At 43.4% G+C, this 18,513-nt stretch overlaps 1 protein-coding gene across 1 annotated transcript; it reads left to right on the top strand.

Moving 5' to 3' along the window:
• Nucleotides 1-9,482: 9,482 nt before the first annotated feature.
• LOC101833648 (UL16-binding protein 1) lies at nucleotides 9,483-10,520 on the top strand (the record flags this gene model as incomplete). The annotated part of the gene is made up of 2 exons (XM_040728381.1): nucleotides 9,483-9,810; nucleotides 10,210-10,520. Coding segments are annotated over exons 1-2 (639 nt in total), but the record flags the coding sequence as incomplete, so codon positions are not given.
• Nucleotides 10,521-18,513: the final 7,993 nt, after the last annotated feature.

Below are 18,513 nucleotides of genomic sequence, written 5' to 3'. Positions count from 1 at the left end.
ATGACCATAAATAAATTAATTGAAATACACACACAGAGGTGAAGTCATCATGATCTGACATGTGACTGGCTGACCATAGCTTTGCCAGAAGAATCTACATGTTGGGTCACTTTGGGTCCGCACCCTACCCTGAGGTCAGAGCCTGGGTTTCACACACCTTACATATCATCTGAACCATCGTCCCTCCATGATATTGTTCCACGCCCACTCCACTTGGTCTATTACATCAGGATTTTTCTGCCATGTGTACTGGCAGCTCATTTCAGCAATATCATCGGCCATCCCGAAGCCTGGCCATGTGTAGTTTTCCTCCCTGGACATCTGCAGAGGCTCATGACCTTCTCCCTGGGCATCCTTTCCATGTATGACAAGCAAGAGTCCTCCATGCTCCTCTATGAACAGAGTGGACACATTTCATATCACATCCTCTTTGGCACATGGACTTCTCAGAGACTTTTTACACATGCCCTTCAGTACCAGCTTTAGAAGTTCTGGGTTTTCTATTTCATGCAGTATAGACCAGCCTCTGACTAGGCTCCTGCAAGCCACCCCTGGAGCACATGGGCATTGTCTCCAGAAAATCCTGGCTGCTTGCTGAATACTAAAAGTCCTGTGTCCAAAGAGTGAGGACACAGCTGATTTGTAAAGGTTTGGAGGACTCAGAGTAGATTCCTAGAATTCCTGTAACGTAGCCAGATATGGCGCTGTGTGATTTTATTGTAAGGTGATTTATTTTGAGTTTTTTTTAATACAATGTATGTTGAATTGCCTGTAAATACTAATTAGTCATTTGTGCTTCTATTGCACATGTGTACATGTTTACATATGTTTAAATATGCATGCGTGCAGACAGAAGATCAATGTTGGAAGACTTCTGTCTAGTTACTGTTCTCTTGCTCTGATTAACACACGGATCAATACAACTTATAAAATGAACGATCTACTGGGGGCCTAAGTGCAGTTTTAGAAAAGACCATCACAGTGGGGAGTGTTGTAGTGGGCAGGCACAGTGGATGAGCAGTGGTTGAGACCTTGCATGGGACTCACCAGCTGGAGACACACAGAGAGTGAGACTGGGCCTGTAGTGGGCTTTTTAAAGCTCAAAGTCCACCACAACTACACACCTCCTCCATCCAGGCCACACCTCCTCTTACTAGGCCACACCTCCTCTCACAAGGCCACACCTCCTCCAACAATGTCACACCTCCTCTAACAAGGCCACACCTCCTCTAAATAGGCTAGCATTTAATCCCATGTCTCCAGAGGCAGAGGCAGGCAGTCTCTGAGATGAAAACCACCCTGATCCTCAGAGTCAGGCCTAGAACAGCCAGGGCTATTAAACAAACAAACAAAGAAAGTTCTATTAGAGAAACATTCTCTGGTGTGAGAACAGGCTGGTTTAAGACCTGTGCTCCTCTGTAAGGGACCCAAATCTTTTTTGGTTCTGCCAAGTCACCCAGAGAGGAACAAACAAACACAACAAGAACCCTCCACCTGCCCCACTCCCTGACTGGAGCACATGCTTGATGGACTGCTTGACTCCTGCTCATGGTCAGGGCTGGTCTCTGTGTGGAGGTGAGGAGAGACCAGTCTTCTTATCCAGGCCCCTATTCAATGAAAGTGGAAAGCACATGGAGAGGGGGAAATAGTTCCCTGTGTGAGCTCTCCCTGCTCTCCATGTCTGTTCTAAGCAGCCCCGGGAAGGAGAAAAGTTCCCCTGACTGAACCCAAAGGAAAAGAGAAAGTTCCAGTCCTTTCTCTTTAAGATTCATGTCTTCTTGTCAACAAATGGTCCACATATTTGGAAAACACAAAACCAACCATTCTCTGAAAAAGAGGAAAGAAAGAAAGAAAGAAAGAAAACAACCCCAGGGTGTGACACGGGGATCCCTGCCAGACACTGCAGCCTGGACAAAATGGACTTTCCCTCCTGACCATGGAGACTTTAAACTATATTCAATACATAATTATATAAAGAGTAAAGACAATAGCAAAAATGATTTCATCACCCATTAGGCCCCTAGATATTAGAAAAGTTATAAAAGTTACAAAAAATTAGTAAGTATATCCCAGTTGCTGGAGCTAGCTCAAAGGTATTTACCAACAGAGGACTGAGAGGGTCAAGATCGTATGCATGAAATGAAGCCGCTTTCAAACTCTGTGATGATGACACAGTTACATTTACAGATACCCAGAGAAATTTTGGTGTCTTACCATCTGATAGAATACTACCTCCTAGCTAAACATTCTACCTCCAATCAAAAGATAAGGTTGAATTATGTCTGCAACTGACAACAAAGATTTGACAAATGGGACATCTATATCACATTCCCTGCCCCCAGGGTTGAGGAACCATCAAGAAAAAAGAATACGTGTTTCCATGTTTATAGTAGTAAGTTCTTCTTTCTCTGTTTAAAGACATGTTATTATTTGATGAGTATTCATCTCTAGTGTGTACTCTTATTATGTGTTTCTGGTGTTTTGCCTGCACACAGGTATGTTGTACCATGTTCAGCATTCTTGGCAGAAGACTGGAGACATCTAACCCCCTACAACTGGAGTTACAGACAGTTTGAACCACCATGTAGGTGCTGAAAATTGAACACAGGTCCTCTGGAAGAGCAACTTTAAGGGTTGGTTAGCTGCCTTTCTCCTTGGCACTAACTAGATCTCTCCTGTTTCTGCCACTGTTTTGACCCTAGGCCACCTCGATCCAGGTTCAGTGGAGATTCTCCCATCTACGGCTCTTGTTTTGTTCTAAGAGACCTCTAAGTAAAATTATCAATGGAGGTTCTTTATCTTTAGCAGGCAAGGAAACCCCAGACACGTGTTAGAAACAGGCATGCTTGGGCCTCCTCACACACAGTATGAACCACACATCCTGTAAGAAAAAAACCCTCATTCCCACCCTAATACTAGAAGACAAAGTACAATGCACAGACTGTGGTTTCTTTTGTCTTATACACACACACACACACACAAACACACACACACACACACACACACACACACACACGATACACACACAGTCATCCTAGTTAGAGATATTGTAGCTGTGAACCATGAACAAAACACCTTGCAAAGGCTTCACTGGAAGAGGAAACAGATCTCCAAGAGGCTCAAAGGAGTAGAGTAGAGGAGATTCTGTTCACAGATGAATCCACAGTGGGAGGCCTTGTAGCTAGACTACAATTGGGCCTGTGAGAGCGTGATGGGTTCAATTCACAGTTTCTAGTGACCTCCAGTCCTGTGGGAGGATGTTAAGATAGATCAACCTGCCACATTAGAGAGAGGAGGTGACTGAAAAGCCTTGTTTGTCTGGGAACTGCAGATGCCCCTGATTGTCACCGTGACCAGACACCGAGACTGTTAGTGAATCTCATACCTAGTTAGAGTCCCTGACAAAGGAGAGCTGCAGACTGAACATCCAAAAAGTGTAACATGGTCAACAGTGGGTAGAGTTAGAGTCTTGAGTGTGAGCTTAGTAAGATCACTCAAGAGTTACATAATCTGGTAGGGACAAGGGAGGGTGGTATGCTAGGGAGGGTGAGGGAGGCCAGTGCAGAAGAGGGTGGGAGGAGGGTGAAGGGGAATATCAGACTGATACGGTGGAGCTGATAGGGGAAGATGGAAAATGAGGTCTCCTTACGGGAGGGGACAGAGGTAAATGCGGGAGAAGACATAGGGAGGTAAAATAACAATAGGTTGGGTGGAAAAGCCAGGAGGATTAATACTGTTAATTATTTACATAAAAATATAACAAATGTACTTCATTGTATGACTATACTTGCGGAGTCCACCAGCAGGTAGAACACGGAAGGGCCAGTCCAACTGGGCCGCTCCAGCCAGTATCTTCCCAAGGCTGAATGGGATGGTGAGTGCCTGCAACTCAGACCCTCACCCCATTAGTCACCAGGGATAAAATACACACAGAGTCAGCAGACTTGTCAAAGCAGGATCTCAATTTATTCCAACAGGCAGGAACTTATATAGGGCTGAGGTAGGGGATGGGAATCTTAGGATGGGGTAAGGTCACATGAGGAGTAAGGGCCAAGAATATTCCAAGATGGCAGGTAGCTAGCAAGGTGGCAGTCTTCTATCAGGCCTTGCTGAGTCACCCCCTACAGGCCAGAGACAGGTCGCCAACTCTAGCCACTCTCAGGAGGTTACACTGTGCCTGGCATCAGAGCCTTTTTAGGCCCAACATATATATATATATATATATATATATATATATATATATATATGCTTTTAGTGATCTGTTTTTCATGTGGGCTGATGGCACTCCCTCCAAACAAATACCAATGCCAGGGAAGAGAAGGCCTCTTTTGACTTGTTGCTCAGGGATCCCCAACAGGCTGTCAAGAGGCTCCCAGAATATACAGCCTACTGCTGTTGCCCTTGTTTATCCCCAGAGGTAGAAGTTTAAGTCCCTATTGCTGAAGACACCATGTACTTCGGAAAGAGGGTCCGGGGACCCCTTAGCTGGAACTTGCCTAAAGTCTCCTTGCTGGAGTACTAGCTTTCAGAGTTCCAAATCATACCATGCAGTCCCATGCCTGAAGACCAAACCATACAGAGTCTGCCAGCACTGCAGGCTTAGAACTACCTGCATCCACTAGGAGAGAGATCTGGGGCAGAACAAACCATCCACCAACTGCAACCATTGGAGTCTTGGACCAGCCTGAACCCACCAGGAGGGAGCCTTGGACCCATGCCCAGTGGGAGACTGTGAGACCCTACCTGTACCCAGTGGAAGAAGGGATTGGAAGAAGACAGTAAAACAACACATTCAACAACAGTAATGCCATTATGACAATACCAGAGACTTTGGATTCTACACCAGGAAGACTTGAACATCTCAACACAGATGAAGCAGAAGAGCATGGACTTAAAAACAAATGTATGAAGATGGTACAAATATTCAAAGAGGAAATGAGAAAACCCCTTAAAGAAATGGAAGAAAAAAACAAAAATGCAATAAATGAAGGAAAGGCAAACAAACATGCAAGAAATGAACAAATTTCTTAAAGAAAGCAAGGAAAGCCAAGGAAAAAACAATCAAAGAGGTGAAAGAAACAACACAAACAGTTCAATCCTAGAAAGCTGAAATAGAGACAATAAAATAAATCCAGACTAAGGGAATTCTGGACATGGAAAAGGGGGTAAATTATCCGGAACTACAGATGCAAGCATGACCAACAGAATACAAGATATGGAAGAGAGAATCATAGGTGATAAAGATACACAAAAGGAAATAGATTTAAGGACTGAAGAAAATCTTAAGTCCAACAAATCCCTAACACAAAATTTCCAGGAAGTATGGGACTTCCTGATAAGACCAAAGCTAAGAATAATAGGTATAGAAGAAGTTGCAGAAACCCATTCAAACATGCAGAAAACATATTCAATAAAATCATAGAAAAAAACTATCCCAACCTAATGAAAAACATGCCTATGAATGTAAAAGATGCTCACAGAACAGCAAATAGACTGCACCACAATAAAAGAAACCTCTTGACCCATAATAGTTAAAACAGCAAACATACAGAATAAACAAAGAATATTAAGAGAAGCAAAGGAAAATGCCCAAGTATCATATAAAGGCAGACCTATCAGGATTACACCTGACATCTCAATGAAAACTCTGAAATCCAGAAGGTCCTGGATAGATGGTCTACAAATGCTGAGACACCACAGATGCCAGCCCAGACTACTATACCCAGCAAAGTTTTCAGTCACTATAGATGGAGAAAACAAGACATTTCATGACAAAACCAAATTTAAAAAATACATATCCACAAATCCAGCCTTACAGAAAGTACTGGAAGGAAAACTCCAACCCAAGGGAGTTAACTACACACACGAAAACATAGGCAATAGAGAATCCCATTTAACCAAATAGAAAGAAGGGGGAAGGAAATCCACACACAATGCCACCAAGGAGAGCAAATCTAAACCAAACAAGAATCAACAATCAATGATCATTAATATCGCTCAATATCAATGGTCTTAACTCGCCTATAAAAAGATCCAGGCTAACAGACAGAATCTATCATTGTGCTGAATACATGAAACACATCTCAACACGCCTCAACTTCAAAGACAGACATTACCTCAGAGTAAAGGATTGGGAAAAGGTTTTCCAGTCAAATGAACCTAAGAAATAAGCTTGTGTAGCTATCCTAATATCTAACTAATTAGATTTCAAAGCAAAGTTGATCAAAAGAGATGAAGAAGGTCATTTCCTATTCGTCTCCAGAAAAATCCATCAGGATGATCTCTCAATTCTGAACTTCTATATCCCAAATACAGACCCACCCACATTCATAAAAGAAACATTAGTAAAACTCAAATCACACATAGAACCCCACATACTTATACAGGGAGATTTCAACACCACCCTCTCACCACTGGAGAGAATTACCAGACAGAAACTTAAAGAAATAAAGGAACTGAGAGACGTGATCATTCAACTGGATTCAATTCACATCTATAGAACATTCCTTCCAAACACAAAAGAATATACCTTCTTCTCAGTGGCACATGAAACCTTCTCTAAAATCGACCCCATACTCGGCAACAAAGCAAACTTCAACAGATACAAAAAATTGGAGTAAGGCCTTGTATATTATCAGATCACCATGGATTAAAGTTAGAATTAAACACAACACAAATTGAAAATCTCCGTGAGAGTTGAACAATGCTCAATGCACCACTCCTGGGTCAAGGAAGAAATAAAGAAATTAAAGACTACTTAAAATTCAATGAAAATTAAGACACAGCATACCCAAAGTTATGGAACATATTGAAACAATGCTAAAAGGAAAGCTCATAGCACTAAGTGCCCACATGCAAAAATTGGAGCATAGTCACTCTAGAAACAGCACATCTGAAACCTCTAGAAAAAGAAGCAAGCTACCCCAGGAGGAGTAGACACCAGGAAATAATCAAATTGAGGGCTGAAATCAATGAAGTAGCAGCAAAAAAAAATACAAAGAAACAACAAAAGAAAGAGTTGGTTCTTCAAGAAAATCAACAAAGATACACAAACATTTATTCAACCTAACCAAAAGGCAGAACAAAAACACACAAATTAACAAAATCAGAAATGAAAAGGGGGACATAACCATGGACACCAAGGAAATTCAGAGAATCATCACGTCATACGTTGAAAACCTGTACTCTTAGCCATCCAGGAAATGTAAATCAAAACAACTCTAGGATACCATCTTACTCCTGTCACAATGGCTAAAATCAATAACTCCAATGACAGTTGATGCTGGTGAGGATATGGAGAATGGGGAACACTCCTACACTGGTGGTGGGTGTGCCAACTCATACAGCCACTTTGGAAATCAGCATGGACATTCCTCAGGAAAACGGAAATCAATCTACCTCAAGATCCAGCAATTCCACTATTAGGCATATACACAAAAGATGCACATTCATACAATAAGGATTTCTGGTCCGCTCTGTTCATAGCAGCATTATTTGTAATAGCCAGAACCTGGAAGCAACCTAGATGCCCCTCAACTGAAGAATGGATAGAGAAAATGTGGTACAGTTACAGAATGCACTACTATTCAGCGCAAAAAAAAAAAAAACCAATTGAATCTTGAAATTTGCAGGCAAATGGATGGCACTAGAAGAAGCCATCCTGAGTGAGGTAACCCAGTCATAAAAAGAGAAACATGGTATATACTCACTCATTTATGGATTTTAGACATGAATCAGGGGAGTGCCAGCCTACAATACCAGGCCAGAGACTCTGGGAAACAGAACCTTCATCCAGCTACTGTTGGAAGCAGAGTCAGACACCCACAGCTAAACACTGAACTGAACTCCTAGAATCCATTGACAGAAAGGGAGAACTGATGAGCAAAGGAGTTAAGACTGGGCTGGTTTAACCCACAGAAACAGTTGAACTGAACAAGGGGGAGCTCGTGGATTCCAGAATGATGGCTGTGTGGAAAGCATGGGACTACCCTGAATGTAGGTGTCAGTGAGGAGCCATAGGTAATTCATGGGGCCTTGGGTATCATTTATCCCTGGCCTACAAATAGTCATGGTTATTGGAGGAGAATCTACAATCACTAAACCAGCATATTCTCTAACAACAATCTATGAACATTTATCCTTAAACACAGGGGTAAATGTACTCTTCACCCCCATCAAGGAAACTTCTCTTTGCAAAGGATGGAGACCCCTAGAGAAAACCACAACCCGTCAACATGCAGAGTTGTGCCGTCCAGCCCCAAGGGACACACCTTCAAAACTCTCCCAGACCTAAGGGTCAGGGAACGATGCAGAAGAGGGCATGGAATCCCAACATGGATCCTCTGGAGGAGCAGTCAGTGCTCCTCACCTCTGAGCCTTCTCTACAGGCCCCAGGACCTGAACTTTCCTAAAGGTCTTGGGGTGCAGTGTCACAGGGTTAAGGAGAAAGGCACAGCCTTGCTGACAAGACAGTGATTGTTCTCTGTGTGGGGTGGGGGTAAAGGAAGGAGATGGAGTGGGGGGAGGGGAGACTGAAGAGAGCTGTAAGTGGATGGGGAGTGATGTGACATGGGGACAATAAGGACAACAGTTAAAGTGAGGAGGGAGGACAGGGTTGAGGGGAAGGCACCTGGTGGAGAAACTGAGTCTGGGATTGAGATGGAGGAAGAGGAGAGGTGGTGGGAAGTGGAGAAGGGCCAGCTGGAGACTGTGGGGGGAGGGGACCAGAAAGAGGGCAGTGAGAAGGGTGGTGTGGGTGAACTTAAAGGATGTGTGTGACAAGGACATTTAACATACTCCTTGGCATGACTCCAAGTTACTCTCAGGGGCTTCCCGAAGACTCTTAGCACTTTGTGGGCAGGTTCAGTCAATAAAGAAGCAAGGGTGGGGACCTTGTTTGGTGCCTTGGAGGTGGTTAGACGTTTAGGAGCCTGGGTATTAGATCATCTTCCTGCCTTTGCAAAGAGCAGCAGCATCTGTGAAGAAAACAAGAAGTGAGGTCAGGGATGTGGAGCAGGGGCTCAGGGACAGTCTCTGCCTGTGGGACAAGTAAGTCCTTCTGGAATAATGCCGTAAAAAGGCAAGTACAGAGTGGACAAAAAGTAGGGAGAAAGAAAGGAACCAATGAAGAAAGGAATGAAAAAATAAAGGGCAGAAGAAAGAATGAAATAAAGACTTGAACATCCTCTTTGGTTAGCTCCATCAGTTGGATTCATCCTAGAATCCTATGAAGGAAGTGTCTATTGAGGCAATGTTTTAACTGTTAATGATGTAGGAATGTCCAGCGACTAAGGGCATCACTATTCAATAGGCAGGTGGTCTCTGGCTGGATAAGAAATCTAAGCCCTAAACCCAAGACCTCCTCCTGTTGTTTCTCTCTGACCCAGAATATATGCATCTTTGTCATTGCATTTGAAGGCATTCTGGAGGATGGGGACCAACACTTGCACATGGGATACACCCTAATCTGGGTCAGAAGAATGATGGAAGGCAAATCTGCTGTCCCCTGCCTCAGCTTGTCCCATTCTGAGTCTGTCACACTTAATGCAGAATTCTGCTCCGCATCCCTGACCTCACTTCATGGTTCCTTCAAAGATGCTGCTGCTGTTTACAACGACTTCACTGTTGACAAGTCAGGGTCTGCACCATGGCGGCACACAGTCCAAGGCCAACTGAAAAAAGAGACTTTCCTTTCCTACAACAGTATCAATGACTGCCATGTCTTTGGTGTTCTGGGGAATACACTGAATGCCAGGAAGATCTGTGAAGAACAGGTTGACACTCTGAAAGATGGAGCTGACCTGATCAAAAGCAAGTGATTTGTATGAATAATGTAATCATCGGTGAGTTTCTAATAGCTGGGGATGTAGCTCGGGGTAGAGTGCTTGTCTAGCATGCAGGAGGCCCTAGGTTCAATCCCCAGTGCTACAAACTAAATAAAAGAACTATGACATGAGCCCTGTAGGAAGGAACAGGATCTGTGGCAGGTTAAGGACATTCATTGTTTCCATGGAGGAAAAAATAATGAATGACTGGTAGTCACACCTAAGAGATGCAGCAGCAAAGCTAAAATGTGGAGGGAAAAGCAAGGCCAGAGGCTGGGAAGGGAGACGGTGGGCAGACAGGGTTCATCAAGGCCACAGGCTGATCTCTTTCCAATGGGCACAGAGCCCCTCACTCTGGATGCCAGGATGTGTTGTTGGCATGAAGGAGATGGACTTTTCAATGCATCCTGGGACATTGACCTCGATGGACACAAAATGCTGCACTTTGACTCAAGCACTGGGAAACTGACTGAAGTTGGTCCTGGATCCAGGTGGATGAAAGAGATGTGGGAGGAAGACAGGGCTGTGACCTCCTTCTTAAAAGTGACCTCACAGGGGGACTGCAGGGCCTGGCTTCAGGAGATCAAGTTACACTGGGAGGAAAAGCTGGAGTCTACAGGTAACAGGAAGAATGGGAGGAAACTCTCTGCAGATGAGAGGGGTGTGTGTCTGTGTGTGTGTGTGTGTGTTTGTGTGTGTCTGTGTCTGTGTCTCTGTGTGTGTGTCAGTGTGTGTGTGTATTTTGTGGGTGTGTATTTTGTGTGTGTGTCTGTGGGGTGTCTCTGTGTGTGTCTGTTTTGCATCTATGTGTGTCTGTGTGAGTGTCTGTGTATCTATGTGTGTATCTGTGTGTGTGTCTGTGTTTGTATCTATGTGTGTATCTGTGTGAGGGTCTGTGTGTATGTGTGTGTGTGTGTGTGTGTGTGCGTGTATGTATGTGATATTCTAACTACCTTGAGTTCTTGGGCTAGTGGCCATTTTCTCCATCATTCATTTGGCTTCTCACCCATGTCATTAATTGTGCTTGGTTGGACCCAACTACCCTCACCTAAACATAAAATTACAAAGAATTCTCCTGCCCCAGCTCCTGTCTCCTGCTCCCCACTCCCACCTCCCTCTGAGTCACAGGTTCTATCTTCCCCCTGTCCTCTTCTCCATAAGTGCTGTGAAATCTCAGACCGTGTCCTCATGCCTAACCTCCTTGCTACACAGGCTGAGGAGTTACTCTCCTCACAGCACATCCTCTCACACACTGCTCCTTTTTCTTCCACCCTCCTAAGCCTTGCCCCATGACCCTCTGTACCCAACACTTTCTCTGCCGTCATCACAATACCACATCACAAAAAAACAAAAAAGAAATCCCTTCTTACCTGAAGTATTCCCTTTCTTATCAGAAATCTCTCTCTAAACCTATAACTTTTGTATGTTTCTCACTCTTCTTGTCCTTCCTGTTTTACCTTCTATTATAAAATTCTCCACACAATTTAGGCTTTTCTCTTAAAGTCTCACAAGTCTGGATATCCACAAAGGACCATTGATATCCTCGACAGAGAAGATCCACCCAGAGCATCATACTTAAGGCTAAACTTCTATCAGCTAAAACATTGCAACATCAAAGTTAAATTGTTTAGTGGCATTGTGCAAGGCTCCTATATATTCACACCTGTAAAAAAATCCATTTTAAAATAATGTTTAACGATGTTTTACATGTAATTGTTTAAAAGAAATCAAGACTATATTACATGCACTTTTGTTTACTTATAAGTCAATTTAAATGACATACTTTGAGCGACTTTATCCTAAAAATACTACAAATACACACTTAAAAGTGAGTAAGAAAGAAACCACAGGTGCAGCTAACAGCCAGCACAACAGACTCCTCGATACCTAAGCAATTCCTTGAAAACACTGTGAGCACTCCAGCAAGAAACTCAAAGGACATAGAAGGTGGCTCTTTCTTCAGAGAGTTCCCATAATAGAGATATTCCTAGGGGCACAGCTGTTCCAATTGCCTGCAGAAAGGTCCCAAGCCAGTGTGTGAGGGGTGTGCACTGCACAGGGGTCTGTCTCACTCAACTGAAGATGTCATTTGACACAGGATTGCACTGGGATTCCCAATCATTCACATGGAATAATCCACAAGATTGATGGCACCAGTGAATCCATACCCAAAGGTAAATCCTTCCTGGCACAACCCAACCTCCACAGACACAATCAGTGCCTTCACTAACACACAATGCACCTGCAAAAGCATACCACACATGGAAAAAAAAAGTGACAACAGATTCACAAAATCATTCCCAGGGCCTGATGTGACAGGGGTGGACAGATCCATGGGCTTGATGTGACAATACTGTGTCAAATGATTTCTAAGTCACCAGCAAGGGACTCCCAAGGGAAAAGAAACCTCTGGAAAATGGCTCCAGAATGAGTTCAAGGACATTGTAGTTATAGAGCCTGGGTTGAGCTGGGGCTTCTGAGCCTCATTGGCCAGACAACATAGCCACCTCAGAGAGCTGAGACCAGTGAAAGACCTGTGTCCTAAAGCAAGGTAATGGAACCTGCGGATCCACACCAACATTGTAAGTGCAACGCACACACACACACTTTCACCAACATACAGTCCACCTGCAAACTTACCCTTTAAAAAAGTAACAGCAAAGTCAAAATTCTACTACCAAGCATCTGGACTTTTCCTATGTAAACATCTCTTGTAAAACATAAAATAAGCATTCATTTTTATCTGATGTTTCTGAGAGCTTTATCTGTTTGTTTCTCTGCACCGTTTGTGTGCAGTGCCCATGGTGGCCAGGAGCCTGCATGAGTCCCCTGGAACTGCACTTACAGAAGGTGGTGGGATTTCTGAGTACCAGGAATCCAACCTCGGTCCCCCAAAGAACGGTGGGTGCTCCTGAACTCTGAGTCCTCTCCCAGGCCCCAGAACCTGATTTTAACTGGAAGAAGTTTTGTGATTGCAGAACTTTACTGAAGGTCTTAGTGGAGGATTGCAGAAGGACTTTGGAACTGTGATCTAGTAAAGTTATCTTGTGTTGAGAGTTCACTAGAGCTTTCTTTGGGAGCTTGGAAGATAAGAATGTGATATATTTATATCTCTTATGCCTAAGGGAGCTAGGAAACAGCCACATGATGTTTCAGGCCACCTGACCCAGTCTTCACACCCCAAGAGAGCATCCACCTCTGTCTCTCTCCTTTTAAGAAGCCACACCCTAAGGCCCTAAGGCAGGAACCCCAAAGCTATTGGCAGAATGAATTCCCCAAACAGCTAGCTCTACTGGGTCATTTGAATTAAGAATCAGTGGTTCAAGATAGCTGGGACTGAAGAATCAGCTGTGATTAACAAGGTACCAGAACTAATAAAGTGAAACCTTTGCTTTGCTGGGGTACCCTAACCTGCTCAGCTGGAGCTGTTTACGAAGAGGAAAGAGACCAACATCTTTAGGTGAGGCCTTCTGGAAAGTGATTCCTGAGAGTCAGCACCGAGGCTGTGTTCCAGACATGGCCAAGGTTGTATCCTGAGACTCATTGGCCAGACACCATAGCCATACCATAGTCGAACTTGGTAGTGTAAGATCCACCCAGGCGGTGCTAGTTTTGAAGGTATGAAGGGGCCATGGAGAGCAGCTGAGGCTTGGCAATGTGTGCCAGAGTCAGAGTCCATGCAAACAGCCCAGAATAGGCTACTAGTGAAAGTGCAGTTGCAGCAGAAGACCCGGCATTTTGCAGACGCCAGTGTCAAGGGACGACCACCAAGAGCAGCAGTGGCAGTGAGTGGTCCAGACAGCTGATAGAAGACAAGCTGTGTGTCAGATCTTGGAGTGGAGAAGCTGTCGGTGTGCAGCACATAGTTCAATCATGGACCCTGTGTCCAGGTTCTCACTGGGGACTCCAAAACTGGGCCCCTTCTCAATCAAGACTTTCTAGTGCAGCCAGCCTCCTAAAGACCATATTAAAAACAGAGTCTAAGGAACTGCAGAATGTAAGAGCTTCAGGAAAAGGGAAGTGTCATGAAAGTCCCAGCTGAGTAACTGGAGACATGAAAACTGATGTCATCCCCAAAGAAGAGCAGAGATGTAAGCTGTCTTAGTTAGTGTTCCATTGCTGTGTAGAGACAACATAACCATGGCCACGCTTATATGAAGGAGAGCATTTGATTAGGGCTGGCTTACAGTCTCGGGGGGTTTAGGTGATTGTCATCATAGCAGGGAGAATGGCAGCACACACTAGACGTGGTGCTGGAGAAGTAGCTGAGAGTTCTCCATCGGGATCCTCGGGCACAGGAAGAGAGGGGGACATGGGGCGTGGCTTGGGCTCTTGAAATCTCAAAGTCCACCAGCAATGACACACTTTCTCCCCCCAAGGACACACCTACCCCAACAAGAACATACCTCAAAATCCTTCTAAGTATTGCTACTCCCAGATGACTTAGCATTCAATTCTAAGGCCATTCTTCAAACCACCACATAAGCCCTCCTCTTCAGTTTCCCTCTGTGCTCTGCACCTCCGTGTCAGATTGGGGCCTGATCAGTGGTTGGATTTGTAAAGGTCGTCCTTCTCTACATTTCTATAAATAATCTTTTACAAATCAGCATCCACACACCCAGGATGACAAGAGCTGTGCAGATAATCCCTCTCACACTATTCCACTCTGTCTGCTGATATCAAAGTCAAGACATGATCACACCAACTTATTGAGTCTTATGATAATTGCTGTTGTACCAGAGACTTTAGGGAATTGCACACACACACACACACACACACACACACACACACACACACACGCAAATGCATGAACACACACACTCCCCTCAGCATGGGAACCTATGACAGACCAAAGTACCAGCAGCAGGAAGGTCCAACTTGGGGAACCTCCTGGTTTCCCTTGGTGTTGCTAATATGAGTGGGGGGGAGGAGGTACTTACAGGAGTTGGGATGAATTCGCAGCAGCTGCCTCACTGCAGAGCACACCTCTACGCTGGTGTCACTCACCAGTGTAACTAAATTTGCACAGCTTGCAGGCTTCAGACAAATCTGGACTCTTCTCTGAGCTAGACTGGTAAGTGGCGTCCCCTTCTGCAGCCTGGTTTGTCCTCTAAAACTTCTTAGTTTCACTTTCTCAAACACAGGATGTTTCATATTTCCTGAGTCTATATGAGAAAGGTATGGCCACCCTACATAAAATCAGAAGTCATAAAGTTTCAAGATTCATAAATATCAAAAACTTTAAAAGTCTGCTTCTAAAATTTTCACTCAGGTTTCAAAAAAGAAGCAAGAAATACATATACATATACATATACATATACATATACATACTCGTTTCCAACAATAAGACAGGGTTTCTCTGTATTGTTTTGGAGGCTGTCGGTCAAGGCCGGCCTCGAACACATAGAGACCCGCCTGCCTCTGCCTCCCGAGTGCTGGGATTAAAGTCATGCGCCACCACCGTCCAGCTTTTCTTGTTGTTTTTTTTATAATTTATTTTTTTTATTTTATGTGCATTGATGTTTTGCCTGCAGGTATGTCTGTGTGAAGGTGTCAGACCTTGGAGTTACAGACAGTTGTTAGCTGCCAATATGGGTGCTGGGAATTGAACCCGCGTCCTCTGGAAAAGCAGTCGGTTCTCTTAACCACCAAGCCATGTCTCCAGCATAACTCATTTTATGATGCAATGTGAAGCTTGAGTTTCTCAAGGCCAGCAAGGCAGATAAGATTTACACACAGAGCAATAAACTAAACATGTTAGGAGAAACTTTTAGCATCACTTACTTATATCAAAGAGAGGTTCTAAGGTTAATTTGCACAAAAAACAAAACCTGGTGCCTTCCAGTGCTCTAGCCTAAGTGGCAGCACAGACATTGAGAAAAGTTTACATTTCTCTGAGGATGAGCAAATGGGCTGATTACCTTTGTCATTATCTTCTCAGGGGAAACAGGAGGGAATAGTACATCTCTGAGCTGAAATCTTGTGTTAACACAAGAAGTTGAGCAACTTTAACTGCACAGATTGCTTAGGTTATTGCTTCTCTATCTGCTAGTGAGGTAAAGCAAGGGCATGCTTACAATTTCTATTCATCTAGGCAGCTGTGAATCAAAAACTGTGGACGTGTAGTAACTCTATGTCCTTGGATATCTGAGAAAGTCTTAGATGGGACTCTGATGCCTGAAGCCTAAACACTGACCAAATGCCTGTCAATACGGATAATTGCATGAAGGCAGATCTCTGCAATTACTCTGGAGAAAGGAACAAGGACCTGATAATGGGGGAAAGATCTCAAAATTAGCTAAGGAATGGAATCAATAAACCAGGACATGCTAATGGAGAACAGGTTTACACATAGCTAGAAAATCAAATGAGTGAAACTCCAGATGCAAGGGAGCATTTTGGTCTCGGTAAACGATCAGATGGAGCTAGACTGTGGGAAGTAAATGCCAAGTTTGTTACAGAGAGGAATAAACTACAGTAAGAATCTAAAGCAAGACAAAGCCAATTCATTCTCGACATTATAACACCAGGTGCAGCTTTGGATTGGATTCAGCCATCAGAAGAATCCTGAATCCAGCAATGGAGTAAGAAGTAAAGACACGAATATAGAATAGAAATAGAATAATTTTAAAACACTGCCTAGAAACAAGCCAATGTAAGACCAGGCATTCATAGGAAAGAATAAATCTCTGGGTATTTATTTGGGAGCTGGGTGGTGGGCCACAGAAGAGCAAGGAATAGGAAAGGCCAACTACAGTACACAGCATAAAATCCATAGTATGAAATTAAAAACTTAAATTAAAAATGCTGTCTGATCACAATAGCAATAAATATGAAATCATTAGCAAGATGATATATGGGAAATCCTCAAACATTTCAGTGTCAAAGAAATGCTTCCATATAGCTATGTGTTAAATAAGAAATTAATAGAAAAACTGGAAAATATTTTAGCATGAGAAAAAACAAACACCAGGATTTAAAAACCTTAATCCTATAGCAACTGGGGAGAACATCTTAGCAGGAGTCTTGGACCAGCTCTGGTAACCCAGGCTTCCAATAAAGAGATGAGCAGGATGTTTCTGCAACGGTGAGAAGCTTTCAGGTTGAACACTCTTTGGAGCCTGATAATGCGGATAAATCTCACCTGATGTCATGAGAAGTCAGCTCTTGCAGTGTGGGCAACAAGCAGAGGAGCAAAGTGACAAGGTCCTTCTAGGATAGGGTGACAATAATGTAACCACAGGGACACACTGGTGGCCACTCAGAGCGTTTTCTAAATCAGAAGGTCATATTTATGCAATCATTATAAATGTGGAAAGGTAAATTAAAGGAAACATAGAGACAGCATCCCAGACACAAATATGTTTGAAACTAAATGGTCTGACACTGAGAGACTCTGCAGATGTGTGAACACTATGCTGTAGGGAAAGATGGGAAAATCCTTTTCTCAACTCAAGAAAATAAAATTTCTGATAGAGAAGCAACTGTAATATATCACTTAATATAATTATGTATTACTATATAACATGACAATGTATTAATATACAATATAATTATATATTAATAATTATTATATTACAACTCTAACATATATCATTTAAGTGACTTGAGATATGGAGGAGTATTATAGTATAGGTAATAATTGAAACATCACTTTTTCACCCCACTAAACAGAAATTTCTGATAGAGAAGCAACTGTAAATATTATTTGACTCAGCTGAAGGTGAACATGAAAAACACCCTTGTGCACATATATCAAAGACATGCATGCAGAATTCCCCAGGGGTGGACAGATGCAGTAGTGATCCCCATGCAGATACTAAGAGCTCAGTTCTGGGAGCATGAGCCATGACTGAAGGGTGTGGATGGAGATGTGCGGATTCCGGAGAGAACGAGGCCTGTTCCCTTCCAACATTTCACCTCGTCACACAGGGAGCATTGCTAGACAGCACAACTCACAGAAACATGACATGTTCTGAAAGTTTGCAAATGACAGATAGTGGAAGGGAAACAGATGACATCCAATGATTGACAGGTTTTCATTTAATGACTCAAAAGAGGAAAGGTGATGTGATTTCTTCAGTTTCAGTGTACTGTTTGTCTGTCTGTCTGTCTTATCACGGGTATATATATATAGAGAGAGAGAGAGGGGGAGAGGGAGAGAGACAGAGACAGAGACAGAGACAGAGACAGAGACAGAGATAGAGAGACAGAGGAGGGGGAGAAGACAGGCACACAGGTGGCCCAGTCCTGATGGAGCAGCACCCCCTCTGGAAGAATTAGCTGTGACATGCTCTTTCCTCATGCTCAGAAAATGTGTTTTAAACATGTCTCAACTGCATGTACTGAGTCAAACCTCCCAGGCATGTGGACAGCTACCGTGATGTAATTGTCAAATCAGCAAGGACTTCATTGTTAAATCCAAAGGACAAATGGATATCAAAGGCTGTGCACTCATCTCTTTGGTCCTGCTAGAGTTTGTAAACAAAAAGTGCTGTGAGCTGACCCAGGTTAGATTTTCCTGATGACCTAAGTTATCATGATACATTGAGATGTGTGTTGTAAACAATAAACAAATGATGGGTAGACTGCAGAGGTATATCAGTGATGAAGGGCACTGGTCACACATCCAGAGTACTAATGTTCAAAGACAACACCCACATGGTGTCCACAATCATCTGTGACTCCA

The sequence above is a fragment of the Mesocricetus auratus genome, unplaced genomic scaffold (genome assembly GCF_017639785.1).
Source record: "Mesocricetus auratus isolate SY011 unplaced genomic scaffold, BCM_Maur_2.0 Super-Scaffold_100018, whole genome shotgun sequence".
In the NCBI taxonomy this organism is placed as follows: domain Eukaryota; kingdom Metazoa; phylum Chordata; class Mammalia; order Rodentia; family Cricetidae; genus Mesocricetus; species Mesocricetus auratus.
This window is presented reverse-complemented; position numbering and strand designations above follow the sequence as displayed.